The sequence below is a fragment of the Scyliorhinus torazame genome, chromosome 5 (assembly GCF_047496885.1).
Source record: "Scyliorhinus torazame isolate Kashiwa2021f chromosome 5, sScyTor2.1, whole genome shotgun sequence".
NCBI classification, from domain to species: domain Eukaryota; kingdom Metazoa; phylum Chordata; class Chondrichthyes; order Carcharhiniformes; family Scyliorhinidae; genus Scyliorhinus; species Scyliorhinus torazame.
The window spans coordinates 280,379,013-280,393,279 of NC_092711.1; the positions used below are offsets into that span (position 1 = coordinate 280,379,013).

The following is a 14,267-nucleotide window of genomic DNA, read 5'->3' on the forward strand; positions in this document are numbered from 1 at the left end:
TGCCATCCTGAAATGAAATGAAATGAAAATCGCTTATTGTCACAAGTAGGCTTCAAATGAAGTTACTGTGAAAAGCCCCCAGTGGCCACATTCTGGCGCCTGTTCAGGGAGGCTGGTACGGGAATTGAACCCGCGCTGCTGGCCTTGGTCTGCTTTACAAGCCAGCTATTTAGCCCACTGTGCTAAACCAGCCCCTTATGGCCAGAGTTGGATGCCAAATTGCGATAAATCAAAAACAACCTCTCTCTAAATGTCAGAAAGAACTGATCATCGACTTCAGGAAGCATACCACGACACACACTCACGTCTGCATCAATGGCGCCGAAGTGGAGATGGTCGATAGCTTTAAGTTCCTGGGAGTCACCACCATGTCAAGTTCTTTACATTAGATGGGCATTCCCCCCCTCCAATTGGCAAGGCCCCCCCTCTCCAATTGGCAAGCCCCCTCCCGCCCTCCCCAGGAAGTGCCAGACTGGCACCTAAGCACCTTCAGCCTGGCACCCTGGCAGTGCCACTGTCACCGTGGAAGTGCCAAAGAGCCACCTAGGCACCCTGGCTATGCCAATGTGCTCCAGTGCCAGGGGGAGTGCCACGGTACCACGCTGCCCTGTCCCCGACTTCCTAATGGCCTGTGAGACCCCCTGAGGTGCCGTTGTGCCTGGTTCATGTTTGTGTAAACCAGTGCTAAATGGCACCCTGGCACGGTTTCGCAGGCGTGCTGTTGACTCGAGGGCCCCAGGTTCATACGGCATCCGGGTATTTAAATGAGCCTAATGCCTACTTTAAATATGTAGATCTGAATCAGGCCCAGCAAGCGTGAGATCCAGATTGCATCGGGCGGAGTGAGTCTATTGATTCGCAATCGGTCCTGCGCCATGCCTGATTTGGGGCTGACACGCGATTCACCCATTGCGCCTGGATCTGTGCAATGCGGTCGCGTCCACTATCTTTCTTAAGCACCCTTGAATATTTTGTTCCCCGCCTTGGCCACTTTACAAACACATTTGCTAATGCTATAATATCATACACCTTTGTTTTTATTTGTTCCATCAATTGACCTAGCTTGTCATGAATGCTGCGTGCATTCAGATAAACAGGCTTTAACTCTGTTGTGTTGCAGTTTGTCCCTACTCTGACTTGTTTTTTGGGATGTTTGCACACTCTGCCATAAGACCATAAGACATAAAAGCAGAATGAGGCCACTCGGCCCATAGCGTCTGCTCCGCCATTCAATCATGGCTGATACTTTTCTCATCCCCATTTTCCTGCCTTATCTCCATAACCCCTGATCCCCTTATTAATCAAGAACCTATCTATCTCTGTCTTAAAGACACTCATCGATTTGGCCTCCACAGCCTTCTGCAGCAAAGAATTCCACAGATTCACCACCGCCTGGCTGAAGAAATTCCTCCTCATTTCGGTTTTAAAGCATCATCCCTTTAGTCTGAGATTGTAGCCTCTGCGTCTAGTTTATCCTACAAGTGGAAACATCCTCTCCACATCCACGCTATCCAGGCCTCGCAGTATCCTGTAAGTTTCAATATGATCCCCCCCTCACCCTTCTAATATCCTACGAGTACTGACCCAGAGTCCTCAACCGTTCCTCATATGACAAGCTCTTCATTTCAAGGATCATTCTTGTGAACCTGCTCGGGACCTTTTCTAAGGCCAGCACATCTTTCCTTAGATACGGGGCACAAAACTGCTCACAATATTCCAAATAGGGTCTGACCAGAGCCTTATACAGCCTCAGAAGTACATTCCTGGTCTTGTATTCTAGCCCTCTTGGCATGAATGCTAATATTGCATTTGCCTTCCTAACTGTCGACTGAACCTGCACGTTAACCTTAAGAGAATCGTGAACAAGGACTCCTAAGTCCCTTTGTGCTTCTGATTTCCGAAGCATTTACCCATTCAGAAAATAGTCTATGCCTGAATTCCTCCTTCCAAAATGTATAATCTCACACTTTTCCACATTGTATTTCATCTGCCACTTCATTGCACACTCTCCTGGCCTGTCCAAATACTTCTGCAGCCCCTTTGCTTCCTCAATACTACCTGTCCCTCAACTGGGGCGTCATTCTCCGACCCCCGCCGGGTCAGAGAATCGCCAGGGGCTGCCGTGAATCCCGCCCCCGCCGGTTGCCGAAGTCTCCGGCACCGGAGATTCGGCGGGGGCGGGAATCGCGGCGCGCCGGTTGGCAGGCCCCCCCCGCTCGATTCTCTGGCCCAGATGGGCCGAAGTCCCGCCGATAAATTGCCTGTCCCGCCGGCGTAAATTAAAGCACCTACCTTAACGGCGGGACAAGGCGGCGCCGGCGGGCTCCAGGGTCCTGGGGGGGACGCGGGGCAATCTGACCCCGGGGGGTGCCCCCACGGTGGCCTGTCCCGCAATCGGGGCTCACCGATCCGCGGGCGGGCCTGTGCCGTGGGGGCACTCTTTCCCTTCCGCCTCCGCCACGGTCTCCACCATGGCGGAGGCGGAAGAGACTCACTCCACTGCGCATGCACGGGAAACTGTCAGCGGCCGCTGACGCTCCCGCGCATGCGCCGCCCCGACATGTCATTTCCGCGCCAGCTGGTGGGGCAACAAGGGCCGTTTCCGCCAGCTGGCGGGGCGGAAATTCCTCCGGCGTCGGCTTCGCCCCTCAATGTTGGGGCTCGGCCCCCAAAGATGCGGAGCATTCCGCACCTTTGGGGCGGCGCGATACCCGTCTGATTGGCGCTGTTTTGGGCGCCAGTCGGCGGACATCGCGCCATTTCGGGAGAATTTCGTCCCAGATCTTTGTATCATCTGCAAACTTAGCATCAGAGCCTTCAGTTCCTTCTTCCAGATCATTAATGTATATTGTGAAAAGTTATGGTCCCAGCACTGACCCCCTGAGGCACACCACTGGTCACCGACTGCTGTCCTGAAAAAGACCCCTTTACCCCACTCTCTGCCTTCTGCCAGTCAGCCAACCCTCTATCCATGCCAGGATTTTACCCTTAACACCATGGGCTCTTAACTTAGATATGCGGCACCTTGTCAAAGGCATTCTGGAAATCTAAATAAATCACGTCCACTGGTTCTCCTTTGACTAACTTCCTTGTTACCTCCTCAAAGAAATTTAACAGATTTGTCAGACATGACCTCTCCTTGACAAAGCCGTGCTGACTCAGTCCTATTTCATCATGCACTTCCAAGTACTCCGCGATCTCATCTTTAATAACGGACTCTAAAATCTTACCAATGACCGAAGTCAGGCTAACTGGCTTATAATTTCCCGTCTTCTGCCTCCCTCCCTTCTTAAACACTGGTGTTACATTAGCCACTTTCCAGTCCTCTGGGACCCTTCCTGCCTCCAGTGAATCCTGAAAGATCACCACCAATGCCTCCACAAGCTCCTCAGCTATCTCCTTTAGAACCTTGGGGTGTAGTCCATCCGGTTCAGGTTTCTAATACACCTTCAGACCTTTCAGTTTCCCCAGAACCTTCTCTTTAGTGAAAGCCACTGCACTGACCTCTGCCCCCTCATTCTCCTGGAGCTCTGACATCCCACTGGTGTCTTCCACCGTGACGATCGATGCAAAGTTACTATTCAGTTTGTCTACCATTTCATTGTTTCCTATTATTACTTCTCCAGCCACATTTTCCAGTGGTCCAATGTCTATTGTTCCCTCTCTCTTACCTTTAATATATTGAAAGAAACTCTTCCTATCTTCTTTTATATTACTAGCTAGCTTGCACTCATATTTCATCTTCTCTTCCCTTATTGCTTTTTTAGTTGTCCTCTGCTTGCTTTTAAAGGCTACCCAATCCTGTGGCTTCTCATTAATCCTCTCACTAACCCTTTTCTATAATGCTCTGATTATCATTCCCAATATTGCTGCACTATCCTATTGCCTTGCCCTTTTTCATTAATTTTCTAAATCTCCCCTCACGTGAACCATACCCTGCGCCCCCACCCCACTATGGATCTCAAAGCCCTCACTTACAGCCCTGGACCTTCGTGCAGTCTGCTCATTTATGTATTATTCTTAGCAACTGAGTGATCAGGAAAGTTATGAAGGTTAGTTTTCAGCAGAGTGAATATTTCACTTGCTCGAACAATTTGCATTCAAACTAAGGGCCGGCTGATGAGGCCATCTGTTTTTCAGCTGAGAAATGGGTGACGGTTAGAAATTGCTCCCAGACACTGTTGGGAATAATCATGGTTTTCCCAGTATGATACAAACCAGTGAATGACAAGAATTTGCATGCTCATTGCACCTATTCTTTATCGCCGAATTACCTTACTCCTATTTTAATGCTTTTTAAAAGTGCAGCTAGATTCCTCTTGCTGGTGTCCATGGTTGTGAATATAAACTAACTACTTACTTTGCTCTATCAGGATTTTTATTTGGCTTCTAGGAATTCCCACCAGATGTTTGTCCACAAGGCAAACCAATCTGGTCCCCAAATCTGATGCTGCAAAGTAAACATGGTGCATTTTTAAAAATGTAATCTGCCATAATTAAAACAACAACTTTTGTTGATATTGTGCCCTCAAAGAATTAAACCGCCCAAAGAGTTCCATAGGAGCATAAAAACCAAAGTATGACACCGAGGCACATAAGGAGACATTGGGCTGAATTTTACTGGACAAGCATTGTCGCACCATCTGCCCCATAGCAATAACATGCTGCAGGTGGCAGCAAGAAGGAAAAGGTGGGACTTCCAGCCTTCACTGGAAGGAAGTCCCAGGAGCTACCGGCCTAACTGATTAGTCGGTCGCTCTTGCAATCGCGGCCAGAGCCTCAATAATGAGCACTTCTGGGACTGCAAGCAAGATGAGGAAGAAGCCCCCATTGATCCCAGACTCAGGTAAGTCAGGGGTATTGGTGAGAAGAGTTCAGGCACAGTAGCAAAGGGGTAAGGTAGTTGTGTGTTTTGAAGTGCAGATGGGAATGTAGGGAGAAGGCTATTATCTTTGGGGTGAGATGCCCCCGATACGCAAAAGGCCAAACCCCAAAAGGAATACTGCCCCCACCCCCAATTCCCCATAGCTCCCTGCCACCCACCCCAAACCCTCTCTGCCCCAAGTCTTTCATAACCATTTTTGGATAAGTGGCCTGCCCACTATGGTGGAGAGGTTTAGGGAGGGAATTCCAGAGCTTGGAGCCTTGGCAATAACCAAACTCTGCAATCTTGGACTTGACCCCTCCGTGTGCAGTTGGATCCTTGACTTCCTCACCAACAGACCGCAATCTGTCAGGATAGGCAACTGCACCTCCTCCACAATAGTCCTCAACACCAGGGCCCTGCAAGGATGTGTGATCAGTCCTCTACTGTAGTCCGTATACACACATGACTGTGTGGCAAGATTTAACTCCTACTTACTCTGAAGGTTTGCGGGTGGTACGACTGTGATGGGCCGTATCTCGAACGACGAATCAGACTGCAGGAGGGAGATAAATCACGTGGTTGCATGGTGTACCAAAAACAACCTCTCGCTAAAAGTCAGAAAGATCAAGGAACTGATCATCGACTTCAGGAAGTGTAGCACAACACACATTCCCGTCTGCATCAATGGCTCCGAAGTGGAGGTGGTCGATAGCTTTAAGTACCTGGGGGCCACCATCACCAACAGTCTGTCCTGGTCCACTCATGTTGATACAACAGTCAAGAAAGCCCAACAACGTCTCTACTTCCTGTGGAAGGTAAAGAAAGTTGGCACGTCTCCATCGACTCTCACAAACTTCTACAAATGTGCGACAGAGAGCCTCCCATCTGGCTGCAACATAGCCTGATATGGCAACTGCTTGGTCCAAGATCGCAAGAAGCTGCAGAGTGTGGTGAATTCAGCCCAATGTATCACACAAGCTTGCCACCCCCACATTGATTCTGTATACACCTCCCGCTGCCTCAGGAAGGCAGACAACATTATCAGAGACCCCTCCCACATTGTCATCTTCCAGACCCTTCCATCAGGCAGAAGGTACAGAAGCCCGAAGACCCGCACATCCAGACATAGGAACAGCTTCTTCCCCACAGCTACAAGACTCCTCAACGACTCCCCCTCGTATTGATCTGTTCCCTGTAAAAACACAATTCACGATGCCCTGCTGCTCTTGCTCATGTATTTGCTTTGTTTGGCCCCTTGTTCCACAATGTAACCAATCCCTATTTGTCAATATACCATTTGTCAAAGATCTCTGTTGATTATTCTTTTTGTCTACTATATACATACTGTGTACGTTCCCTCGGCCGCAGAAAAATACTTTTCACTGTACTTTGGTACATGTGACAAAAAATCAAATCAAATCAAATCAATTGAAGGCATGGCCACCAAAAGCAGAACAATTAACAGGAATTCACAGGAGTCAAGAATTGGAGGAGCACAGATACCTTGGAGGTTTGTGTGGCTGGAGGAGATTGCAGTGATAGGGAGTGAGAATGTTATAATCAAGGCATTACCAAAATGAGAGCCAATGCAAGTGAAGAAAGTACAGGAGTTACGGAAGAACAAAATTTGGTGTGAATTAGTAAATGGGCAGCACAGATTTAGTTGAGCTCAGTTTTATGAAGGGTGGGCAGCTGGACAGGAGAACTAGTCAAAATCTAGAGGTAAGAACGGAATGAATGAAGGCTTCTGCTGCAGATAAGCTGAGGAAGGGGTGAATGTGGGCAAAATTGCAGACATGTCAAATCTGATGTTGAGTTTTGAGCTCATCTTACTCAAAAAGGAAAGTTGAATATTTGGTCCCTCCTTATCTAGAGCAGAACATCCTGTAATAAGAAACCTTTGTATGGTGTCAACAACACGTGTCATTATTTCTATTTTATTTCTTTAACACTTTTATCTTTTTCACTCAGGTATGACAATGATGGCCACCTGACAAATGTGACTTTTCCTACCGGCCAAGTCAGCAGCTTCTACCGTGATGTGGACAAATCGGTACTAGTGGAGGCAAATCTATCCAACAGAGAGAACTTCGCCATCACGGTCAACTTCTCAGCTACCAATGCCGTGTATATATACAGCCAAGGTAAACCAGGTTCTATTCACTGAACATGCCAGTCTAAAATATTACAAACTGCTTTTTGTTTGGGGTGATTTGTGTCACATATTTCACTGATCCTGTAACATTCATACCTCTAAGTTGAATCCTCCCCCAGGCTCAGGAAAACCCGACCTTCACACTTTCACAGCTCTCAAACTAAACACCTGACCCATGTGTGACTTCACATAGCATTTTTGTCTTTTCGTACAGTGGTCGGATTCGCAGTGCAGTTTGCGAGCTGCAGTAGAGAGTGTGTGAGGGGCAGCACGGCGGGGCAGTGGTAGCACTGCTGCCTCATGGCGCCGAGGTCCGAAAGTCCGAAGTTCGATCCTGGCTCTGGGTCACTGTCTGTGTGGAATTTGCACATTCTCCCTGTATTTGCGTGGGTTTCGCCCCCACAACCCAAAAGATGTGCAGGATTGGCCACGCTAAATTGCCCGTTAATTGGAAAAAATTAATTGGGTACTCTAAAAAAAACTTTTAAAGTAGTGTGTGAGGAATGTGGGGTGGAGACGTTGGTTCGAAGGCCCATCTCAGTTCTCAAATAGTGTTTAAAGTCTCCCTAAACCTAACTCACTCAACCCACTCCCATGCCAGCCCATGCCCCCTTAGATCACTCATGCCACCTCTAATGCCCTCATGAATCCATCATGCCCTTTTAGATCATCCTTGCCACCTATATGCTCCCATGTATCCTCCATGCTCCACAAATTACACTTTCTTCAAATGTCTTTAATTAGTCAGACCAATTTAAATCAAAGTATAAAAAAAGTGACAGGATATTTTCTAATACTTTTCAAGTCATTATGCTGCTTCCTCCTTTGGAAAAGAACTGCAATATATGTGAACAAATACAGTAAGTCCCCATTTTAAGCTTCCCTGTGTTGAGTCATTCTGCTTTGACATCAGTTAGGTAATGGGTCCTGCATTTCTATTCAGGGAGCTTGAACCAGGGGGTCGGTAGCAGTTGGGAAGGTCAGAGAATGGCAGAAGCCATGAACTGAAATGTTGACAGTGAGTGGAAAGGTCAGGCAGCAGGATGTGTATCAAGCAAGAGGTTTAGTGAGCAGATCGGGTGAGCAAGACAGGGAGCGAGCAGGAGGTAGCAGAAAATTTGCATTTTCCTTTTATATTTTTGGATTTATTTTGTTATTTTATTTACCAATTTTGGAATTTATCAATTTAAAGTAGTTCAACTGACAGAGTATAGTGTTTGAATTTTCTTGGTGCAAAATGTTGGGCGCAATTCTCCCGTCGGGAGACTAAGTCCCGACGCCGGAGTGAAAAACGGAGTATTTCACTCCGGCGTCGGAGGCCATTCCCAGCCCCCTATTCTCCCGCCCCCGGGGCGGGGGCTAGGAGCGGCGCCACGTCATTTACGCACGCCGGGCCTTGGCGCCGCGTAAAAGCGGCGCCGCGTAGATGACGCGACCGGCACCGCGTAAATGACGCCATCCACGCATGCACGGTTGCTGTCCTCCCCACGGCCGCCCTTCATGAAGATGGCGGATCGATCTTGCCGGGCAGCGGAGGAAAGGAGGTCCTCCTTCAGAGAGGCCGGCCCGCCGATCGGTGGGCACCGATCGCGGGGCAGACCCCTTTTGAGTCCCCCCCCCGGTGCAGGAACCCCCCTCACCCCCCACAGGCCGCCGCCCCCCCCCCAGCGTTCCCACGCTTTTTCCGCCGGCAGCGACCAGGTGTGGATGGCGCCGGCGGGAACCTGCTGTGTTGGGCAGGCCGCTTGGCCCATCCGGGCCAGAGAATCGCCGCTCGCCCATTACCGACGGCAAGCGGCGATTCTCCCAGCGGCCACCCGTGATTCACGCCGCGCCGGTTTGGGGGGGGAGGTGGGAGAATCGCGTGCGGGCGTCGGGACGGCGTGGCGAGACTCGCGCGGCGCCCGGGCGATTCTCCCACCCAGCGTGGGGGGGGAGAATTCCGCCCGTTGTGTTATGTAATTTGGAATAACACAAGCTGCCGCTTGATGCAGTTTTGAGTAAAAGATGCTCCAGACTTTGAAGTGAGTTCAATGTGTTTTATTGAACTATTAGCACAGTTCTCAATGAGTTCGACTCTCTGCTAATCTAAATGTAGTAAATCAGTCTAACTGAACCAGCCTTGCTCTAAGCCACGTGCTGGGGTGTGATGCTGAGGATACATCCTGTCTCACTCTGTAGATGTTGGCCTGGATGCCGTGTTTGTGAAGAAAATGGAAAGCCTGCTGAGGAATCTGGAACATTCTGAAAGGTGAAAGTGAAGTATCTTCACACCTTCAAATGGAACTACCAGGTGCTGTATTGTGATGTAAATGTGTTTTAAATTAATTGCTTCATCACCTTACCGATAAGGTGATTATTACGTTGACTAAGTCAGCGTGATCTACGAGTCACTTAAAGTTAGAGTTACATTATTGAAATGTGTAATTTTGAATGAAACCCGTGTAAAAACGTCAGATTTCCCCATTAAAACCAAACCTAGAGTTAGGTTTGGTAAGTTGCGAGTGCCTCATCCGTTTTGTAGTGAGATACCACCCCTGAGTGTCCTGACTGCTCATTGGTCGTGTCCTATTCTATGTGTTCATTAGCTACATGTTTGCATATCATGACAAGAAAGAACTTACCAAACCTAACTCTAGGTTCGGTTTTAATGGGGAAATCTGATGTTTTTACACGGGTTTCATTCAAAATTACACATTTCAATAATGTAACTCTAACTTTAAGTGACTCGTAGATCACGCTGACTTAGTCAACGTAATAATCACCTTATCGGTAAGGTGATGAAGCAATTAATTTAAAACACATTTACATCACAATACAGCACCTGGTAGTTCCATTTGAAGGTGTGAAGATACTTCACTTTCACCTTTCAGAATGTTCCAGATTCCTCAGCAGGCTTTCCATTTTCTTCACAAACTCGGCATGCTTTTAATGGACTTCCAAAACTCCACACCACCAGGTGAAGATGGTATGTGGGAGGAAATCCAATGTTAATCCCCCATTTAAAATGGCGAACCCGACCTCCGCGGTACTAGTGTGCGTTTTTCACACTAGGTAACCCTGAAATGAAATGATAAAAGGCTGGAAGAAAGTTCTGCAGGGTTGGGAATGCGGAGAAAAATCAAATTTCCGCCAAGGACTATCTAAGGCCAGGATTTGTGGCCGTTATCGCCGGAAGGACCCTTCGGTCCATCTGAAGGCGGACCCCCACACAAGTGACCATTGACTTCGATGGGAGTGGAGGTCCTGTAGGTGACCAATGGCGAGCTGGCTCTGCTGCCAGAAATCCCACCGCTGGGAGCCCGGAACAACCCGCATACTGTATTTTGGTCAAATGATTGAAGAAGTGATCGCTTTGACTTGAATTTGAATCAGCTGACACAAAGCTTTTGGCCTGTAAACATTTATGAGGAATTAAATATATAGCCAAATATAGCTTTCGAGATATACACATAGGTTTTACAAAATAATTACCACTTGCAAAGCATTTCAACTACTTTGTGTTAACTTAACGCAAAGTAATTGCTTGTCAATGCATTTACACATTGTCAGCTCGCATCCTGGAATTTCAAGGGCAAAGCAGAACTTGTGAAGTGTGTTTATCCTGCACGTACATCCATCACTGTTTAAACTTTCTTGGTTCTAAAATCTACTCAACAATTTTTCCTGTACTTTGCACTGAAAAATTAAGTACTGAAATGTTCTCAAAGATCATGGTGACACAAATGAAATGTGCGCACAGTTCAAGACCTGAACTTTATTGCAGAAAATAGATAAAATTACAAAAATAATTGATTTAGTTTTAAATTTGTGCAAAAATCTTTGTTTATCAAATCAAACCATGACGTCAACGTAAACAGAGGCTTTACTTACGCTGCAAATTGGTAAAAGCCAACTTTATCGATCCAGGACTGTGATTTAACATACAGTGCCCACATTGATAACACAAAAATGTTGCCTTTTTCCCTGCAATTCACACAGTAATTAACTTCTTTAATGCCTCCCGATGGAAGTTTCCGAACCCCAAGCAGTGACAATTCAAAGAAATAGGTTTGTTGTTTGAATTCTGGGTCCCATTGCAACATGTACTTTAAATAGCCACCACATCCTCCCCGGCCTCCCCAGCGAGTAACTGTCATGTCAGAAATAAAAAGTGAAATAGAATTCTGGCATTCTTCTCAATCATTAAATCCACTCCAGCTGCAGACTGCAGTAACGGAAGTGCACTGTTCAGGCCATATGCCAGTCAAACAATTTACAGCCTATCTGTCAATCAGTCCTTCTAAAATTTACATTTAAATTCTCCCAAAATGAGGTTAATGAGGTTAACAGTGAACCAAAAGGAAATGGGTTAAAGTGGTAAGTGCTGGAAGTATTGCTTATGTTTTGAATGTATCTTAAAGAATGTGATTTTGCTGTATTCTTATTGTGTTTATAGGCTCAGTCTGCAATAAAATTAGCACAGATTTTATCACAATTTAATTAAGATTTTGCTAAGCTTTTCTCTTTTTAAAATAATTTTTTAAAAACATTTTTTTCTAATTATGGGGCAATTTAGTGTGGCTAATCCACCTCCCTGCACATCTTTGGGCTGTGGGGGTGAGACCCACACAGACAAGGGGAGAATATGTAAACTCTACATGGGCAGTGACCTGGGGCCGGGATCGAACCTGGGTCCTCAGCGCTGTGAGGCAGCAGTACTCACCACTGTGCCACCGTACCGCCGTTTGCTAAGCTTTTCTACTAATTTCTCTTTCCCCACGCATTCTTCTCTTTCGAATACACCATTGAAACACTGGCTGGGACTTTACAGAATCTGTTATTTTGCAGAATCTCAGCACGTCTTTGGCATGGTAGAAGTTCCACCCACTGCATTAGCTCACCCGCTGACCCTAGCTCATTCATTGGGGAGTCTTCTGGGCTGGTGTTGGGGTGGGGAGAGGAATAGCTTGCAAAATCACAGGAATAGGCCTCTGAGATCATCCAAACAATGGCAAAGGCTGCAGTGGTGCTTTAAATGGTAAATTCCCCGGCAATTGTAGAATTGGCACTTGCCAAACATGCGTAGTCCTTCCTCGCATCCAGTGTTGTTTGAGTGCAAATGATAGGAAATGATGTGTGATGTACTATTTGTATGTCCTTTTGACTGGCATATTCTACATTCCCTAGCATCACTACCAACAGATGCTGAAAGTGGAGGGTGAGCCCTATCCACATGTGCTTGAGTTGCACAAGTAAACCCTTTTAACCAGTGGAAAGTCGTAGCTGATTTCTCACCTCACTCTCACTGAGATGTACATTCAGTTCTGTTACAGGCTATATTCATGTTAATACCACCTTCCAATAGAGGTTTGGTGCAATTTCTGGGGACAACTTGCAGCATTTTTAACATGAATTGTTTTCAGAGCTTTCCCCTTCCACAGCGCTTGAGATAGAATGCAACCAAAAGGGTATGGGCGGAATACTCCGTTCGTTCACGGCAGCGAGATTCTCCAGTCCCGCTGCAGTGAATGGGAGATTTGACTGAGCGCTAAATTCTCTGTCCTCGCTACCAGCGATAGCGGGCCGGCTCGCAACAGAGAATCCCAGCCGATATATTGCACATTTTTTAATTCTTTCATTGGACGTAGGTGTCACTGGCAAGGCCACCCTGAATTGCCCCTGAACTGAGTGACTTGCTGGGATATTTCAGAAAGCAGTTAAGTCAGCCACATTGCAGTGAGTCTGGAGTCAGATGTAGGCCAGACCATGAAGGACATTAGAGCATCTGATGGGTTTTTACAACAATGGTTTCACGGTTATCATTTGCCTTTCAATTCCAGATTTTTATTGGATTCAAATTTCACATCTGCTGTGATGGGATTCAAACCTGGGCCCCAGAGTATTACCCTGAGTCCCTGGATCAGTGGTCCAATACAATTACACTACGCCACCACCTCCCCTTCAAGATTAGTGGAACAACCAACCCACTGTCCGCATCCCTTCTGCTGTGGCAAGAAGGCTGCAGCATGGATAAAACAGCTGCATGCCTAAACATGTAGATTCCACCTGATGTGACTAGAATCCTGCCCTAAATAGAACAAGATTTCACCGAGTTCTAATGCAAATTGTTCGAGCAAGTGAAATATTCACTCTGCTGAAAACTAACCTTCATAACTTTCCTGATCACTCAGTTGCTAAGAATAATACATAAATGAGCAGACTGCACGAAGGTCCAGGGCTGTAAGTGAGGGCTTTGAGATCCATAGTGGTGTGGGGGTGCAGGGTATGGTTCACGTGAGGGGAGATTTAGAAAATTAATGAAAAAGGGCAAGGCAATAGGATAGTGCAGCAATATTGGGAATGATAATCAGAGCATTACAGAAAAGGGTTAGTGAGAGGATTAATGAGAAGCCACAGGATTGGGTAGCCTTTAAAAGTGAGTAGAGGACAACTAAAAAAGCAATAAGGGAAGAGAAGATGAAATATGAGTGCAAGCTAGCTAGTAATATAAAAGAAGATAGGAAGAGTTTCTTTCAATATATAAAAGGTAAGAGAGAGGGAACAATAGACATTGGACCACTGGAAAATGTGGCTGGAGAAGTAATAATAGGAAACAATGAAATGGTCGACAAACTGAATAGTAACTTTGCATCGATCGTCACGGTGGAAGACACCAGTGGGATGTCAGAGCTCCAGGAGAATGAGGGGGCAGAGGTCAGTGCAGTGGCTTTCACTAAAGAGAAGGTTCTGGGGAAACTGAAAGGTCTGAAGGTGTATTAGAAACCTGAACCGGATGGACTACACCCCAAGGTTCTAAAGGAGATAGCTGAGGAGCTTGTGGAGGTATTGGTGGTGATCTTTCAGGAATCACTGGAGGCAGGAAGGGTCCCAGAGGACTGGAAAGTGGCTAATGTAACACCAGTGTTTAAGAAGGGAGGGAGGCAGAAGACGGGAAATTATAGGCCGGTTAGCCTGACTTCGGTCATTGGTAAGATTTTAGAGTCCGTTATTAAAGATGAGATCGCGGAGTACTTGGAAGTGCATGATGAAATAGGACTGAGTCAGCACGGCTTTGTCAAGGAGAGGTCATGTCTGACAAATCTGTTAAATTTCTTTGAGGAGGTAACAAAGAAGTTAGTCAAAGGAGAATCAGTGGACGTGATTTATTTAGATTTCCAGAACGCCTTTGACAAGGTGCCGCATATCTAAGTTAAGAGCCCATGGTGTTAAGGGTAAGATCCTGGCATGGATAGAGGATTGGCT

At 46.7% G+C, this 14,267-nt stretch overlaps 1 protein-coding gene across 3 annotated transcripts in view; it reads left to right on the forward strand.

Moving 5' to 3' along the window:
* The window catches only part of tenm1 (teneurin transmembrane protein 1), a 1,545,585-nt gene that overhangs the window by 1,453,319 nt on the left and 77,999 nt on the right, over nt 1-14,267 (forward strand). For all 3 annotated transcript variants that reach the window (XM_072505612.1, XM_072505613.1, XM_072505614.1), the window contains one exon: nt 6,839-7,011. In XM_072505612.1, the coding sequence (XP_072361713.1) occupies nt 6,839-7,011 (173 nt within the window). The remainder of the gene's footprint in view (nt 1-6,838; nt 7,012-14,267) is intronic.